The following is a 19253-nucleotide window of genomic DNA, read 5'->3' on the forward strand; positions in this document are numbered from 1 at the left end:
TAAACTCTCATATACCATGTAAGTTTCATATTTTACTAGAGTATAACATGATTTACTCATTTGGGGCTAGACTTTGTCTTTTCCACCTAATAATTGATTACAACTTTGTTAGACTGGAGTAAATTATGGTTGATGGAATTCTTGTCCACTCTGAATTTTGTGATATGTTATTTTTCTCCTAAGCCAGGAAATTATGTGATACATTACTATGCAGACGCTGAAAGCAGAGAAGTGCTTTGCCCAGCAGCATATTTTTTTTATTTGTGAACTGTTATTATTGGAGGAAACTTTGCTATTATTCTTGGTTAAGAGAAAATTCTTATCTCATATGATCCTCAAATTAGGAGAGAAAAAGTTACCTAGTCACTTAATGAGTTTTATGGGAAATAGTATCCAGTGTCAGAAGGCAGCTGATTAAGAATGCCACTTGGTTTCAGCACCATCCAGTGAATTAAAGAGGACAGAATAAATATAGCTTCATAGTTAGGAGATTGCCTAGGAAAGAATGCCGAACTGGATCACTTAAGTTTGTTTGAATTTATATTTAAATTACCTAATCTATCACGTTTCTATAAAACATTCCTTGCAGTTTTAGAAATTTGTCCATGTTTAGGACTCTTTTATCTTGATTAGACAAAAATGCTTGGATCAGAATTTCATGTTTTAGATTTGAGAATCCTGCTTTATTTCTAGGCTCTATTTCAGAATGAATCTCAAATTATCTTTTTATATGGTTGTCCTGTATAAACTAGTTTTCCTACTTTTCTGCTTATTAGCAATCCCTTCTCCTCCTCAGCCCCCCCAAACGGAAAAACAAACCAGCAAAACAACCTTTATTCTGAACTTAGTGTGAAAGATTGGGAAGCTGAGGATGAAGTATTTTCAAAATACTGTTTCTCCATTTCTTAAATTCATCTTGTTTTATATTTCATCCATGGTCTTCATGCTTTTGGATCAAAAATGACACTGTTGGACCCTTTAAAAGGGTCTTTTGAAGTTAGTAGGCTACTTGTTAAGGAGGTATTTTAAGACTAGGAAATCATCAATGTAATTCAGTTACTTAAAAGGTCAATTAGAGAACATCTGGCGTCAGGGGACCAGACTTTAAGCTTGACACACTACTGTGCTGATCAGATGAGTAAGTTGTCTTAGAAAGTGATCCATGAACACATTCGCTACTTGTTCCCACAGTGAACTCTTTTGGCTTAGAAACTTAACTGTCAGGTGTTTGACACCAAGTTTTGCTTCTAGAATTTTTCAAAGATCCCTTATCTCCCCTGCTCCTAATTTTTCTTACTCAGAGCTTGCTTGGCATTTGGGATTATCATGAACTATCCAATAGATAATGATGATTGTCTTACATTGGTATGCCTGAATTCGGGAAATTGCATCACTTTAATCGGATACTTGTAAAGATACAGCCTACTACTTAAAATGTACTGAAGAGTCCTTTCCTGAACAGTTTAGTTTATCATAGGAAATGCTAATAGTATGATTAAAAATAATAGAGCTGATATATATATGTATATATGTATATAAAAGCTTAAGTAACTTAAGTAAACTCAGTTAAGAGTGATCCCTAATACCTGATGGTGTGATTAAGGGGGATGGGTACATTTTGTTATCTATCTCCCTGTAGTGGATTATTTTTGTTTTTTGTAGTTTTATGAGTTCCTTTCTTGGCAATTTTTTTTAACACCATAGTAGAAGTCATTGATCCAGTTTCTTTTTTAATTTCATTCTTTCAGAAGAAGTATTGCAAATAATAGACCGAAGAATAGAAAAATCCTTCTTTCCTCTCTCTTCTCAGAAAGTGACATCTCTTCATCCTGTTGCCTAAGCCAGGAACCCCGAAATTCATGCCAGATTCCCTTTTCCTTCATTCCGCACTCCCACCCCAAACCATCTGAAAGCCTTATCTATTTCTCTGTCACATTCCAGAACATCGTTTATTCTGTTCTTACCTGAACTACAGTGCAGTTAACCTTATTAGTCACCCTGTTTCTATTCTTGTTCCCTTGCAGGTTCATTCTCCACTTAGATACCAGAGTTATCCTTTTTTTTCGAATGTAGATTAGATTGTCATCATTTTTGTTTAAAATCCTTCAATGACTTCCTATTGTAGTCAGAAACAAAATATAAATATATATATATGTATGTATGTATATACAAATTTTTACTTTTCTACCTGTATTTTCAAGTCATTCTTTTATTTTCATCAGCTCTTCTGGCCTTTTTGGGTAATTTTTTCACATGCTTTTCTGTCTGAAACACTCTTTGCCAGCTTTTTGGCACATCTGGCTAGCTTCTTAAGTCTTCTAGTGTCAAATGTCACTTCCTCAGGGGGCCTTCCTTGAATCAACATTCTATCCAAAGTTGCATCTCACTTTTAGTTCTTTATTACAAAACCTTTCTGTGTTTGAAATGTGTCATAATTGAATTTTTTTCATCTGTCCCCCTATGTTTAGGGCCTCAGGGAAGGAAAGTGTTTTCATTCTAAATAACAGCTTTCTCTCATAGTTCAGATGTTCAGCTTTACTGGCTAAATAAACTAGAGAATGACTTGGTCTTACTGAGATTTGGGGTTCCACAAAAGTAGAGGTGCCAGAACCAAGAACCTGCTGACACTATTTGGTGTCCTTTGAAGAGAAAGAAGTCATTTATGGCTTTGGATATTTGTTCTGACAGTATCAGTAATCTAGATGCAAAGAACATGTAGTTATTAATGCTCCTCTATATTTAAGATCATTTCCCATAAAATTTATGTTTGAAGTTTTCTAATTCTTGAAACCTATGATTTACCCAAATCCCCAAGAAGAAATTCAACTCTTTGTCTTTTTATTTACAGAATATACTGATGATAATGCTCTAATTCCTAAGAATTCATCTGTAATTGTTAGAAGAATTCCTATTGGAGGTGTTAAATCTACAAGCAAGACATATGTTATGTAAGTATCAAATCCCATGTCTAAGTTCTCAAGATAAACTTTTTATTTTGTGAGAAGGAACAGTATATTTTAGAACTGAACCCATTGCTTTATCCTAATAAGTATATTTTCTTAACCTTTAAAATTATGAGGATGGGTTTGTTTTTTCCTAATTTCTTCCCACAGTTAACCTGTAGTTAGGAGTAAAAGCCATTAGAAAGACGTTTTTCTCTATGTAGGTAATATTTACAAAGATGAGAAAATGATGTTCAAATTAGTGAGTAAATATTTCTGTCCCCTTCTTTGGTTTTGATCTGCCTGCACACTTTTTTTCACTACCATTTTTCCACTAAAATGTATGTTAAGTGTCTTAAGAGAGCTGTCCTAAATGTTGTCGGCATCAAGAGTGTTCAATAATGCTAACATTTGCTCCTCATCAGTAAATGGAGCTTTTGTTGGGAAGCTGTAGTGTTCACAGGATTTATGAGCACAGACACTGGAATCAGGTTTAGGTTTGACTCCATTTACTGCTTCACACCAGTTGTATTACTTTGGATAAGTTACCCAAAGTCTGTACCTCATATTCTTTAAAATAAAATATGATACAGATATTTAACTCAAGGGAGTTGTAGGAATTAAATAGAGCCTGGCACATGGTAAATGCCCTTTATTGGAGTAAGAACAGAGCACTAACTTAGGAGTAGTCTAGAGCTTAAGATAGTCACTAAAGGGGCAGGATTAAAACTTTTATCTAACTTTCTGTGCTTTCTTGCAATATAAATGATGATAACAGAATTATGATATGTGAAAAGGGTAGCAGCTCAGGCTATTTAAAGGGTAGTGATTTTTACTTAGAGGTTAAGGAGACTTACTTTAAATTCTGGCAAATTCTGCTTTTGGTCAGTAAAAAATACTGGAATTTGCCAGTCCTGAGAAATGGAATGTGTTCTTGGAATTGAGGTAAAATAAAGTCATTTCCTAGAGCTTTATATCTCATGTGTGGGCAAGTTTTCATTCTAAGAATATTCACTTTAGTTTAGTGCAGTTATGTTCCATATCTTAACATTTGGAGATTCTTTTGTATAGTAATAACTTAAAAAGCTGAATCCTTTTTTTTCCCTGTAAATACCAAGTGAACTATGTGCCTTAAAAGTGCTTTTTAAAAAATAATGAACATTCAGTTTTAGTAGATTTTTTGATATTCAGAGACTTTTGGGGAGAGAATTGTTTAAAGTACATGGGAAAATAGTTGCTTCTTACAGAATTGCATGTTTATTCACTACGTATATGATTCTTTTTTAAAATATATTTGCCCCATAAAATGCTTTTGAGTTTGTTGAGCAAATACTGGTAAATGAAAATTTCATTTTTATCTCAGGACTTGCAAATCATGTACAAACTTAGAAACTCCTTTCATATACTATCTAACATTTCTCTGTAGCCAGGATAGCATAAACTTAAAACTAAAACTAAGCCTTTAAAGGCTATATTTTAGCAACTCAACCGTTGTCCCCTTTCCTGTGTGAACTTTTAAAGGAATTACTTCTTGAGCTTATTTGTGTATGTGCTTCTGAAAATCAATTGTTCAATTCTCCATAACCATTTGACTCTAACTTATTCTTTTAACTTAAATACTCTGTGAGACTGTGCTGGATTTTTCTGGAAGTTAGAATTCTTATTTACTCTTTGGTCATTGTCTTGAGACTTTAAGATTAAACTGCCAACCTGTCTTCATGGATTTGAAATTTAGTTTTTGGACCACAGCAGTTTCTTAGATCGAAATTACAAAATGTTAACATTGATCTTGCTTTAAGGAAATTTTGTTGTATGAAAATTCACATCTGTACCTATTTAAAAACTGGGGAATAATATAATTGTTCAGTCTATTAAGAAATGACCACAAAATTTCTTAAATAACAAAATCCTCATACTGCCTTTCAGAAAACATGTATTATAAGTCGCAAGATACATACCTATTCTAGAATTCCCCAGTATGGATTTTTTTTTTTTAAACCAGTAATGCATTTTAAACTGTTCAGATAGTAAAGACTGGTCAAGGTGGTGTATTTGTTACTTTGGAAATTGGCTGTTTTTAAATCTTTGTGCCAAGGAAAAATTATGTTCCTAAAAATGTGTGATCAGAGAAGTGTTTTTAGCCCAAAAATTCATTAAAAGTTACAGATAACTAATGCTATGTTTCTTTTTTTTTTTAGAAGTCGAACTGAACCAGTGATGGGAACTTCAAAAGCAGTATGTAAAAACACAATCTCACACTTTTTCTACACATTGTTTTTACCTTTATAATGTAGCAGTGAAGTAAATCATTTTAGATCTTAATATCCAACTGATCATAGTTCATATTGTAAATAAAATGTATTTTGATGACAGCTCAGTTGAATATGGATATATGTGGCATAATTTGCACACTTTATTTTGTAGAAATGGGTAATTTGTGCCTGAAAAGCACTGTTTCATATTAAATATGATAGCATTCTCCCTGTATGACGCTGTGTTGTACAGTTAATGTATGATCCTCTCTAGATCATGTAGGTTTTACACTAATGAACATGGTGACATGTTCTACATCTGTCTGTCTATAGTTAGTATTTTGTATGTATGTACAGGCTGTTGTGTGCTTTTTGTTTCTTGCAATAAAAAAATGTTTGGAGTGTATATTTTGCCATTTTCACGTTGTATCACTTAGTTTTTTTGGTTTTTGGTTTTTTTTTTTTTCTGCCTGACTGATGGCTTTGAAAAATGCATTAGCAACATCCAAAGCTTATATTTAAAGTTTGATGCTTTCTCCAAGTTGAGACACATCATAGAAAAGAGATTTACAGAGACCATTGATGCAGCTTTTATTTGGTTTTGCTTTATTTGGCAATTTTGAGCTCCTATTCTTTGTTTATATCTGTATTACAAAGGAAACCTGAAATTGGGCCCCCTACAAGTATATCAGTGTCTCGTCGATGATTTTGATGATTTTATACAGTTGAATGCATCATTCTCAAATTTTAATAGCGGTCTTCCACTTCTAGTCTGCTCAGTTGTCCCAATCTAAATATTTCCCCCTTTCTCATAAGCTATTAAAATGCTGCATTAATTGTAAGCTGTCTAAAAGCTGTAGCTTATCAAAGGTAACTCCCCTTAACCAGGGTAATATCTTAATTTTTATTATCATGGATTACCCTTAAGTATGACACCATTTTGACTTTGAGCTTTTAAGTAAAAGGCAGCAGCATTCCTAAGTTGTGGGGTGAAACATTGTTTCAGAACAGAGGTCTGGAGTAATTGGGTTCTGTAAACTTGATGGTTCTCTAAACATTTGACTACTCAGGCTTGATTTGTACATAATACAAGATGTTTGAAATCTTCACTTAGAATTTAAGGGTATCGCTTGCTGTTTCACTTTATCCTTTTTAAATACTACTGATCTTTAATTGTGTATCAGGCATTTCACTAACCTGGGATCATTGGATCTTAAACATGATAACATAGAATATCTGAACTTTGGACTTGTTCTCTGAAGTATATGGCCTTTAGTTCTCATGGAACTAAATATAGTACTTCAAAAATCAAAACTTAGTGTTGGGGGATTTTTTTTTTCCCTCCTTGGGGTATATGGGTTTTTTTTCTTTTTCTTTTTCTTTTTTTAAGCATGATGCTGTAAAAAGTGTCCAAAAGTTTGTTTTGCTGGTAATTGGTTTAAACTGATTTTTATGTATCCAAATGCTAGCACAAATTAGATTGACTATCCTGGTGACTGTAGTAGTTAATGTAACACATTTTGTATAAAGTACATTTTTATATAGTATTTAAACTAATTCAGATGAAGTTTTATTTCTTGAAAAGAATTATTTCCTTTTTGTTTATTAGCATGTGTATAAACACAGATCACATGTTCATAAATAAAGTTAACATTCTATTAGCCTTGTGTGTTCCCTGGCATGTCTGTATTACACTTATAAGAAGCAGTTTATTTTATGCTTATTTTAGGTTTCTCTTTTCTTTCTTCTTTTTTTAAAAAATAACTTTAAAAATGGCTTTAATTTTTAGGTAGAATTATTTAAAGTGGAGACATTAGATAACTTAATAGCCCCGTCATTTATTTACTTGGGGTACTTTTGCTGACATTTAGGATTTGAAAGAATAAATTCATAAAGCATAATTAGTACCCATCTTAGGAGACTTGTGTGTGTTATACACACAAAGCCAATTATGACAGAATCACTAAACCAGATTTTTAAATTCTGATTACTAAAATAAATTATTTACATTTTTGGTAACTTTTAAGTCAGCTCTAATCAAGGATGGCTGTTTCTGTCTATATTCTACGGCTTTGTCATTTGTAGTCATCCTTTCATGTTGGTACTCCAAAGCTGTAGGTTCTTCCTGCTAACTAAACATCTGAATTACATTTTGTAAGACCCTTTAATTTCAAGCACATGTATAGTTGGCATAAATTTTTAGATTCTTGCTCCCAGAAGCAAGACCACAAATTAGATGTAAGGAGGTGGGTTGATCTTAATGATGTCTGTAGTGTGCATTGATCAGTTTTTTGGAAACTACTTTTTTTAAGTAGGTTTTTTTTTAATCTGAAAGTTACTATATCAGTGTATAGTACATATAAATTCATCGTCATTTTTAAACTGCTCCTTGTTGGCATTTTACACCTCTCTCTTAATACCTTGCTGTATGTAGAAAACAGTTGGATGGCTTTCTAAATTTGTGGTAAATTTGACTTCCTTGTGCATTACAAAGTATTGAAGTGCTATGGTGATTATTTGGTGGAAAAAGTGATTTAGATGCTGTTGAATATCTGAAACCACTTTTAACTAAATAAACACACAATAACTAATAACAAGTTGGCAGAAAGCTAAAAGAAAAGGTAGAAAAACCCCAGCATAATGACAAGACAGCTGTATCTTAGGAGTGGGAAGAAAGAAGAATATTAGTTTTTTAGTTCCAGCAGTAAAACAGGATAATGTAACTGATGGCTTTCTTTCTAAGGAATTAATCAGTATGCATATTCTAGATAGTAGTGGGCTATTTTTAAAGGCTCTTAGTTTGTTTCATTGGTTAGAAGCATAGTGTAGATGATGATTGACAGCAATTTGTTCATTTCTTGTTACTTAAAATTCAGATAATTCCTAGTTTTGATGTAAAATGTTACCCTCTTCAAAAGAGATTGAATAGATCAGAATTTAGTCTGGCTAAAAATAGGCTATTTATGTATTTTTTTTTTCTTTCAACTTCCCCCTAGTTCTTTAAGGAAAGAACACTTCGAAGCTGAACTAGAGTGAGAACCCACTGGTGGATTATATGGTTAGGATTGTAGGATTAGTGCTTATGGACCCTATAGTCTCTTAATGTGGAGCTAAGAACCTTTTGTTTAAAATCCCAATAATACTATCCAGCAAACTAACTGTTAAAACTCTTAAGATATTGATGAGATATATTTTAAATTTAGCCAGCATTTTAATTTCCATTTATTGAAATCCTGTGGTGGGCATTGTGCTAAGAACTTCATGTTGAAACTGGTTTCATTTCTATTTGGGGCTCTTAAGTCTTGCTGCTCTTATTTTTAATACTCTTATACTCTTAGTTCCCTGGAATACTTGGAAAAATACATGATGAAGACTCACTTTTTTCCTTTGATCCAGACATCTTGTTACATTCTCTCCATTTTAAAGAAGAATTCTGACCAATAATGCATGAGAAATTTACAACATGTTGAATAAGCAACCCTCTTACTACATTGGAAGCTAATGTTTTCATTTGGGTACACTTGCAGGGAAATCGTTAGAGGTACATGCTAAAGGTGTGTGTGTATACATATGCACACACACATAAACACTTTTTTAAAAACTGATATTAACATCTCGAGGACAAATAATGAAGAATTTTTCAAAGTTACATTTGAAAATACCTTGTTTTGAAGCCCTCTTATATCCAGGTTTAATGCTTGCTCCGTTTGATTAAAATAGTTTTCTTTACTCCGCATATTAAAGTCCATCCTGTAACTGCTCTGTTAGACCTTGTCCCAGGGTACCTTTTGTTTCCCTTTATTTGGCCTAACACCTTTGCCCTGATAAAAGCTGCGATTTCTTTGGCAAGAAGTTATTGTTACTTGTATGGGAGAATAAACAAACTTATTCAGACTGAGCAGTACATATTTAAAAAGAGGAAAAAACTAGCAAATATTTGGGAGTTGTTTTATTAAAGCAATTACCTGAGCCTTTAAAGAGCTCCTTGTTTTTTACAATGTTGTATAATGGCATTACAGGAGTTAAATTTCTTATACTCTTCTCGTGTACATTGTCTTGAGCACTATCAAATTTAGAGACCATTGATAGACATGAGTCTCTTACTTAGAATTTTTCACCGCTCTGAACAGCTTTCCTATGTGACATACATACCTTTTTTTAAACCCTGTTTTTTCATTGTAATTGAGCCCCCCTCAACGATCAGCCTTTGCTTACCATATGTGAGATGTGTGGAAAGGATAAGTGGGGTGAACTACATTTCAGCTTTAAAACAAGATAACATTCTTTAGAAAATTTCTAATAAAATGCCCAGTATTTGAACATAAGTGGCAGTGGGGACTAAATGATCACTTTCAGATGTTTTCAGTGTGGAACTTGAATGTGTGTTTAATTTTTTGTGAACAGATTGATGACTCTTCTGCGTCTATTTCTCTGGCCCAGCTTACAAAGGTATATATACATATATATATTCTTGAAAGTATTAATCTTTTTCTAACATATCTTTTTTAATGTGGAACAATTGTTTTAAAAGGGGTTGGGGGAGGAGATATTTGGCAAAAACATTGTACATATTATTACTATCCTGTAAAGAGTAGTTGCTGTTTTGAAAAGATAGGGGGAGTATTTTGTCAGCCTCACCATAATGTTGGAGTGTTGTTCATCTTCAAGACAGAAGAAACACATGAAGCTACACTTGCTTTTTTCCCTCATACATTTTGTTTAATTATACATTGGAAACTAACAAATTTCTGGAGGAATTCCCTGGTTTTGGCTGTAAATTATGTGGACTTTCTTTAAGCAGCCAAAATAGAAACTTTCCTTTACATGGACGATTGCGTGGTTATTTCTTGAATATCTGAATTGATCCCATGAAGGTCAACATTTTAAATGTGATGCAATTGTTTCTTTATGCTATAGACTTGTAGTCTGTCTGCATTAGAAAAAGTTTTAAACAACCTAATTTGTTTGAACACAGACTACGTGAATTGTGTAAATGTATAAAGTTGTTTGCAGGAGTATACCAATGTGTATGTTTGGCAGAGGGGCAAGTTGTTACCTCCTGAAATCATTGTATATGCCATGTTTTTGCGATAAGATTGCTTGCAATTTTCTGCTCAACAATGTGTACCTTTTGTTTGGGAAAGCACTAGTGATGGATTACTTTTTAGAACGATAGACTTCGTTTGCAAATCAAGCCTTAAAAGAAGAGAGGCAGATATTACAGAATAGGCATATTTTTGAGGGCCAAGAAGGAAGTTTTCTAGTTTTCCAAAAATGCTTTTTCCCCTGCTGTCAGAAATGTAAAACTAAATTTAGCAACCAAGGTTAATGAGTAGATGGTTTTTCCATTAGTGCTGTCCCTGTCTTGTCCTTGGCTTTGTTACAGGTCTCGTTCTTATCCCTAGAATGTATCCCCACAAATGTCCTAGTAACAAATAGAGCTTTTTAAGCTCCTGTTGTGGGAAAACTAAACATTAAAGTTGATTCTAAAACATAAAGTGGGCTAAAACCAATCTATAATTTTTTAATGCAAAGTGGTTTAGCATAGAGTTAACATCTCTAGCAGTTTGTAGTTCATTGTTTTAATTCTTATGTACTGTAAGGAACATATTTGAGTTTTTGGTCTATTCCTACGATTGTTTTTTTGTGGGAAGCAATTGGGGAGCTTTGGAGGTTTGGGGGATTTTTTTTTTTTTTAAGTATTTGTAAGTTAATGTTTGGGTTCAAACAAATTAGTTGTTCAACATCTGTAATCCAGTTTTCTGTAAATGTTGCTGTTCTAAGCTCTGTTAATGTTAAGCATTCTTTGTATATACAATTACAATAAAATGTTAAAACTGGTTGCTTGTTTTGTGGATGAATGTAAAGACAAAACCCAGTGAATGGCTGGTATGAGTGCTAGATGCTTGAAAATTCAAGTTACTAGGACTCACTCCCTTAGACCCTGCTTATATCTAGACTGTTGTATGTACTACTTTAAAAATGAAATTCGTAAGTCTTTGGAGAGTTGGATTTAAAATTTGCTCACTGTGTGTGCTTTGCACTTAATTTGAAATTTGACACCACTACCTAAAGAGCCTTCTGACTTTTGTATCTGCTGTGTAATATGTTCAGTTGTTCTACCTCCAATCCTGCCTCCAGGTTATATGCTTGACATTTGATGCTTAATGCTGTGACACTTGGATTATTTTAAGGTGTAAAAACATCAAGTGTTTCTCTCCTAACTTAATTTCAGTTTTTAACTCTTAGAAAAGTAGTATGCAAATCTAAATGTAAGGTACAAACAGGGTCTAAGGTTTGAGTGCCCCCCCAGAAAGACTTTTCTTCAGCCCTGTAGGCACCCAAACATCATGTAATGACCTAAGGAACTTCCAGTGCCTCTTCTAGGTTATACCTGTAAATAACTGTTTTTATGCAAGAGTAGATACTGCTCTTTACAGGATGCGTGGTGTTGTCTTTGGCTGTGTGGTCTTAAATGTGTTTCTAATGTGTGTGTCAAATAATTACCTGTTAAACAGACTGCCAATCTGGCTGAAGCCAATGCTTCTGAAGAAGATAAAATTAAAGCAATGATGTCGCAATCTGGCCATGAATACGACCCAGTCAAGTAAGTTCATAAATACTTTACGTATATATGATAGGTACTTTGGGGTGGGTCATTTGCCCCCCACAAACCAAAAGCATGTTTTCAAATCTTTGTGTACATGTAATGTTTTTTTCCATTGCAGTTACATGAAGAAACCTCTAGGTCCACCACCTCCATCTTACACGTGTTTCCGTTGTGGTAAACCTGGCCATTATATTAAGAATTGCCCAACGAATGGGGTAAGTTCCAAGTAGAAACTTACGATATACCTATTTTTCTTACAAGTTTTTCTTAGCCATATTATTTTTCTTGGTAAATACTGCTTTCTCTATTACAATGGCAAGTGAGCACAGCCTTTAGAGCCAAATTGCCAGGCTTCGAATGTTGACACTGCCACTTAATAGCTGAGTGAGCAAGTTACTTGGTTTCTCCAAGCCTGTTACTTCTTCTCTGTGAAATGAAGATAATAGTACTTACCTCACATGGCTCTTGTGAGGATTAAATGAGATGATATATGTAAAGCACTACAAATTACGTAAGTAGTTAGTAAGCACTGCGTGTTAGCTGATATTAAATAAAGATAACTGCTTTTTCTCTTCCTCTCTCCTTCCCATCCTTATAGGATAAGAACTTTGAATCTGGTCCTAGGATTAAAAAGAGCACTGGAATTCCCAGAAGTTTTATGATGGAAGTGAAAGATCCTAACATGAAAGGTGCAATGCTTACCAACACTGGAAAATACGCGATACCAACTATAGACGCGTAAGTGTTCAAATTCGGTGTGGTCTATGGAGACTGCAGTCAGTCCAGGGTACAGTGTTTTATTTAACCTTAGGCTTGTCAGTTGGCTACTTGGATTCCTCATGAACCTGTATACCAAGACTGTTAGTCTTCACATGTTACATTTTTGTGTTAAGAGTGAAAGGCTGCAGTCTGCTCCATTTAAAGCAAATTTAAAATTGATTTGGGGGTTTTTGTTGCCAGTGAGTGCCACTTCCCTTGTGGTCTTCTTATTTTTCTTTTTCTGTCATCCCCTGCTTTCTTTCTCATTCACATACATACTCCAACATAATCTTACATGCTTTTTACATTTTTAAGTGAACAAGACAAATATCTTAAACTTTTTGAGAAACAAGAGGCTTAAGAATAAATATTCTTCACAATGTCAAGGCAAATTTAAGTGCCAGGATTAAAAAAACTACTGAAGTATCTTGAATAAGTTTGCATATACTGTGTGTCTTAAGATTCTGAAATATGATTTATTTTATAAACCATTAGTTCAGATCAACTCCAGCTGTATAAGCTATACCTTAGTGCTTACTCTTAATGTGTTTTCAGATTTTATTTTGTGAGCCAATTTTTAATGAAATGGATAGACATGAAAACCTAGTGGCATAGTTCAACTAGATAACTTTCCATTTTATCTGCTTTTCTTAATACATTTAATTACCATTTTGATAACAGTTGCAAACTCACACAGTATGCAACATAATATTAAATGTTCCTTTGGACTACAGTTCTCTAACTTTGTGGTGCGTAAGAATCTCTTGCAAAAGTGTGTTAAGTGATCTGGGTGCCCTGCCCACCCCTCCCACCATCTCAGGGATTATAATATGACAGGACTCTGATTCTGCATTTTTAACAAGTCCTCCAGGAGATTATAGGGTTAGGGGGTCCTCGGGACATAAACTGAGAAACACCAGTTTAGAGAATAGATACCCGTGTTCTCAGTGACAAAATGTATGTTAAGAACAACTTCATGCTCTGTTGTCAAAATGTAGGGAGCAGGTAAGGACAGTGAAAATGGCTGTGCTATAGAATGATACTGAAAAAAGATTGTGTTTTTGAGTAGGTCCTTCAATAAATACATTGTTTTAGTTCACAGATAAGAATTAATGTTTTCCTAAACTCCCAACCCTGCTCACTTTCCCAACTTCACCCCCATCTGTTTTTTATCAGTCCACCATCATGTGTTTTGTGGTTCATCATAGGGCAGTCTGTTGTTATGTTGTTTCTAGTTCAGACATTTCATACATGCTTGCAAACAACTTTAGGTTGAAATTGATGGCTTTGACAGCCACAGTTTAAGAGCAGACCGCTTCATCTTAATAGAATAATGTATAGATGTAAAAGTGTTTAAATAAAAATTTGTGTTGGAAAAGTTAACATCACCTGTGAACCCTTACTAATAATTAACGTCATTGCTTTTGAATACTAAAATACAAAAGCCCTTTTGTGCCAGACACACAGCAAGTATTGGGGAAAATGGGAACCCAAATATTTTAAATGAAACTTTCACCCTCTCCACTAACACCACTGATAAGCAACTCAGACTCTTCTTCTGTTTCTTTTTCTATCCTCTGTTCTCCTCTTTTTTTTTTTTTTTCTTTTTTTCTTTTCTCTCTTTTGGGCAGTGGGAGACTCCTCTTTCACAAATTGGGAACAGTGGGGCATAAGCAAATTGATACTTATTTCTGGAATCGTGGTGATGTCTATGGAGCAACTGCAACACAAATAACACACCTAAGGTACCCTGCTCTGTCCAGATGAGATTCTTTCATTTGCAGCATTGAGATGAACACACTCTGTTCCTAAATGAAATAGAAAGGATTTCTGTAGGAATTCCTGTGTTTTACAGATGTGCCTGACTACAGAGAAGATGGGGGTGTTGGAAGCAGTGGTGATAAGTCTGAGAATAGCACATTTTGTTTTTTGTTTTTAACACCCAACATTTCTGCAGAATACATTTCTTCAAAAAAAAAGACCCCAAATGTCTAAGGTGTTAATTTATATTTTTAATGCATATTCTAATTATTTGTCTTTAATATTTCTTAATTGACTGTAAATAGATTAATCTCTCTTTTAAAATGTTAAATATGAGTAGACCATTGGCTTTGAAGTCTAATTCTGGCTACCAACTATTGGTGTGATAGTGACGTATTGCCCTTGAATTATCCCCTTTAATTATGTAATGTTTGTGTCAGTTTTAGTTTCCCATGTTGTGTCATTCACACTAGTACCTTCACAGGTTTTGGGGACTTAGACTGTGGAGGAGAAATTTTTTTTTCCCCCAAGAACGTGGTAGGCTAGAGAAGATTGTGATTAGGGTGTTGTCATGGCTTGTTTCAAATCCTGTCTCTGTCATTTAAGTAACTTTGTGGCACTGAACGTGTCGCTTTATCTCTCTGGCTCTTAGTTCTTGGAGTTACAAATTCTAAGATTCTTTTAGCCTTTTTTTTAACCTTTTTTTTTTCTTTTTCTTTTTTGTTATACTTGTTTAGGATTTTGTTCAAGGGAGGATGTTCATAATTGCTCCCTATTTTGGAAGGCACTACACTTGTATAAACTAATTTGGCATCGTACTGAGTTATAACTTCCCATTATGGTATAGTAGAACATATAAACATCTTAGAAATACTTTGCCTTAACAGTGTTAAAACATGAAAACCTTCTTTTACAGAGAAGCATATGCAATTGGGAAGAAAGAAAAACCGCCTTTTTTACCAGAGGAACCATCATCTTCTTCAGAAGAAGATGATCCTATCCCAGATGAACTGTTGTGTCTCATCTGCAAAGATATTATGACTGATGCTGTTGTCATTCCCTGCTGTGGAAACAGTTACTGTGATGAATGTAAGAAGCTACTTATCTTAGAGTATGTGTGTTTCCTTGGAAAGGCTCTTAGCAGTATTGTGTATTTTAATAACAAGAACTCTGTTTTTGTTGCTACTTTCTTTTTTAAACAACAGCCTCTTTGTCCTTTTACATATTAGAATTGACTGCCTCCTTTACCTTCAGCAGGGTAATATGACTGAGGTTTTATAAAACATGGGATTTTTGTTTCCTATATATTTTAAATGGTATACAGAATTTAAAAGCCATTTGGGCCTTAGATATTCCAGATATATTTTTAAATGATACCCAAATCCCTTTCCAAGGCTATGAAAAATAGGTTATTCTGAAATTCCTAAGTGTGATTGAGAACTGCTCTCTGTAAACATATTACCCAGAATTTGCCATGGAGTTACTTGTGAGTTTTTTCTCTAGTCATTTATATTAGTACTTGAGTTTTTTTTCTGCCACTTATCTTAAGTCTGTCCCTTCTTACCCAGATGAAAATGATGTCCTCTGAAAATTTCATTGCTCAGTCCTGCTCTGGTCTTTTTCATTTCTAAAAGATAGTTTTCGAATAGAAATCTTTGTTTTGGGACCTCTTCAGTGAAGACCAAAGTCAAGAAGAGGTCACTTATGACTTGTTTCAGTGTGTGTCTTGTATTTAACAAACAACTAATTACTGAATTTTTTTTTTTGACTACACTGGAGCATAATCAGTGCATCTGTAATTTAGTGTGTTTTCTTACCTGCTGTGCTATATAGATGTTTCTAATTTCCTTGCCTGAATAATGCTTCTTTTATTTATAATGCTCTTTTCTAGTAATGCCTCTCTTAAAAACCCTGTGTTGGCCATATAAAGTTTTTGTCTCTTTCTAGACTATCTCTATTTCAATTTTTTTTCCCTATAATCCAGTTACTAGCTAAACAAGGAGAATAGTATTTGAGAAAGAGCATCTTTTCTCAATTTAAATGCTTAAATTATATCCATGCCGTCTGTGTATAAGGTAGAGAGAAGTTAGAGTGGAGGAGTGCTAATCAGGCAAGAAATTGTAAGTTTCTGAATCTAAGTATAGAAATTAGTGATGTGTGCTTGGAAAACAGTACTGTAACTGAAGACATGTAAGCTTTTTAACTCACCCTAAAAACTGAGTCCCTACTATGCTTTTCTTAATATTTAAAATCTTATACATAGGTATAAGAACAGCACTGTTGGAATCAGATGAACATACATGTCCAACGTGTCATCAAAATGATGTCTCTCCAGATGCTTTAATCGCCAATAAGTTCTTAAGACAGGTAGCTAATGTATTTGTATCCCTTTTTATGAAAAAAAATTTTTTTAATCTTTTAATTGATTTAACTGTACTTGAGTAAATAATACATTACATTTTTCTGCATTTTTATGTTTGGTGTTTGTAGGCTGTTAATAACTTCAAAAATGAAACCGGTTATACGAAAAGACTAAGAAAACAGTTACCCCCACCCCCACCCCCAATACCACCTCCAAGACCACTCATTCAGCGGAACCTACAACCTTTGATGAGATCTCCAATATCAAGACAACAAGATCCTCTGATGATTCCAGTGACTTCTTCTTCAACTCACCCGGCTCCCTCTATATCCTCATTGACTTCTAATCAGTCTTCTTTGGCCCCTCCTGTGCCTGGAAATCCATCTTCTGCCCCAGCCCCTGTACCCGACATAACTGCAACAGTCTCCATATCAGTCCACTCAGAAAAGTCAGATGGGCCTTTCCGGTAAGTCTGTGTACAGTTCTCCCCGTTAGGAAAGGCGAGATCAGGGCTGTAGTTCTTAGTGTGTGCCGCTTCAGCGGCTGTCGTAGTGGCCTGCACTACGTAGTGTGCTCGCAGAACCATTCTGCTCGGCAAGGTGGGTGACTTAGGAGAAGTGGCGTAGTCTTCCTGGAGGAGCAGGCAAATGAAGGAGGTTCATGTGCAAATGATTAAGCATCCCAAGGTCAAAAACTATACAAATCGCCATCAACCCGTTACATGTTGAGTCACATCACATAACAGCTCTGCAGTTCACAGGAGGGAGAATTCAGTTCTGGTTACAATGATGGAATTAGGAAACAAAGCAGTAGGTTTGGGCAGGACTCAGAGCAATTTAGATAGAGAGGAGGGGATGAACACTGGTAGAGGCAGAGAGGTCAGAAATAATCATTGTTTTGGAGCATGATTATGTAGGAGAGTCGTGAAAACTCGGTAAAATCCCACCACTCCTGAAATGAAAGGGACCTTTGACTGTATAGTCCAGTGGCTCATAAAGTCTTAAAAAAATTAACTAACTTTTGAAAAATAGTGCCAGGAGTTGGTTCCAGAGGCAGAATCTTCAGGAGTAGGACCTTTACAAGAAACGCCACTGACGTGCTTCAGCCTTCCGTTTGATTCGTAGTGGGAACAGGTCCCACAAAGGTCGCTGAGTTACCTAAGACTTTGATTTAGTGGTCGAGCTGGAAGTAGAGTTTACTCTTTCTCTTTTTTTGTCTGTTTTCTGGGGCTTTTTGGTTCACAACTTCTTTTCTTTTTCTTTTTTTTTAAGCTTTCCTAGTCTTAAAGCTGAACCAGTTTCTGTCACATCTATCACAGACAGTACTTTTTAAGGAGGTTCCTTCACTTACACGTGAGGAATCCTTCAGAAGTGCAGTCCTCTCTCGCTTTTCTCAGATGTTTCCACCGTCCTTACTTTAACTCATCTTAATGCAGGTTTGCTGGATAAACAGTTAGTAACAGCAGGATGTGATTTTTACTTTTTTTCTTTGATAATTCTTACCTACTCCATGCGAAAGGAAACCTTATAGTCCTTTTATCACAGGTTATATACATTCCTGAAACAAGAATATTTGTGCAATGTAGACATTTTCTTCAGATCTGTTGTTTTTTCTAACTTTGCAGGTATTATAGAGGCCTCTTAAATACGACTCAATCTTTGTAGCATGGAATTTTCTTTTTTTTCCAAAAAATAGGGAAAATGTTGTCATTGATTGCCTGTGTATTTTTTCCAGCTTTATGGAGAAATAATTGACATATATCACTGTATACATTTAAGGCACACAGCATGATGGTTCGATTTACATATATTCTGAAATAATTACCACAGTAGGTTCAGCGAACATCCATCTTCTTACATAAATACAATAAAAAAGAAAGAAATTTTTTTTCTCTTGTGTTGAGAAATCTTAGTGTCTGTGCTCTGCTACCCGCTTTCTCGTATACCATAGCGCAGCGTTGGCTGCCGTCGTCCTGTGGTACGTTACTTCCTGAGGCCTTACGTATCTTACGTAGTTGGAAGCTTGTGCCTTTGGTCCTCCGTTTCTGACAACACGTTCATGTACTGTAAATTACATTACTTTCCAGGGATCCTGATAATAAAATACTGCCAGCGGCGGCGCTTGCATCAGAACATTCAAAGGGGGCCTCTTCAATCGCAATCACTGCTCTTATGGAAGAGAAGGTAGGTTTTACTGGCTTTTAAACTAAGAGATTTTTTTTTTTTATTGCAGTAGAGTTGTTTGTTTGTTTGTTTGTTTTTAACTATTCCCCTTTTGTGCTTTTTCCTAAAGGGTTATCAGGTGCCTGTACTTGGAACCCCATCTTTGCTTGGACAGTCATTACTGCATGGACAATTGATCCCCACAACTGGTGAGTAAAATCATTTTGGTTTGAACTTTGTTTTCCTTAAAAAAAATAATATTAACTTTATTTAACATGTGCTTTTATATTTACTTACTGTTTTTGTTTATTTTTGTTTCCAAGGTCCAGTAAGAATAAACACTGCTCGTCCTGGTGGTGGTCGACCAGGTTGGGAACAGTGAGTATATGTTTAAAATAGTCTTAA

General features: G+C 34.7%; 1 protein-coding gene across 2 annotated transcripts in view; it reads left to right on the forward strand.

Annotated features, from left to right (window-relative positions):
- RBBP6 (RB binding protein 6, ubiquitin ligase) overlaps window positions 1-19253 on the forward strand; it is a 31188-nt gene that overhangs the window by 2916 nt on the left and 9019 nt on the right. For both annotated transcript variants that reach the window (XM_072942797.1, XM_072942796.1), the window contains 12 exons: window positions 2849-2948; window positions 5141-5177; window positions 9599-9643; window positions 11713-11801; window positions 11923-12019; window positions 12403-12542; window positions 15241-15413; window positions 16588-16691; window positions 16815-17152; window positions 18773-18869; window positions 18979-19057; window positions 19172-19226. In XM_072942797.1, the coding sequence (XP_072798898.1) occupies window positions 2849-2948; window positions 5141-5177; window positions 9599-9643; window positions 11713-11801; window positions 11923-12019; window positions 12403-12542; window positions 15241-15413; window positions 16588-16691; window positions 16815-17152; window positions 18773-18869; window positions 18979-19057; window positions 19172-19226 (1354 nt within the window). The remainder of the gene's footprint in view (window positions 1-2848; window positions 2949-5140; window positions 5178-9598; window positions 9644-11712; window positions 11802-11922; window positions 12020-12402; window positions 12543-15240; window positions 15414-16587; window positions 16692-16814; window positions 17153-18772; window positions 18870-18978; window positions 19058-19171; window positions 19227-19253) is intronic.

This window comes from Vicugna pacos, chromosome 18 (assembly GCF_048564905.1).
Source record: "Vicugna pacos chromosome 18, VicPac4, whole genome shotgun sequence".
Lineage (NCBI taxonomy): Eukaryota > Metazoa > Chordata > Mammalia > Artiodactyla > Camelidae > Vicugna > Vicugna pacos.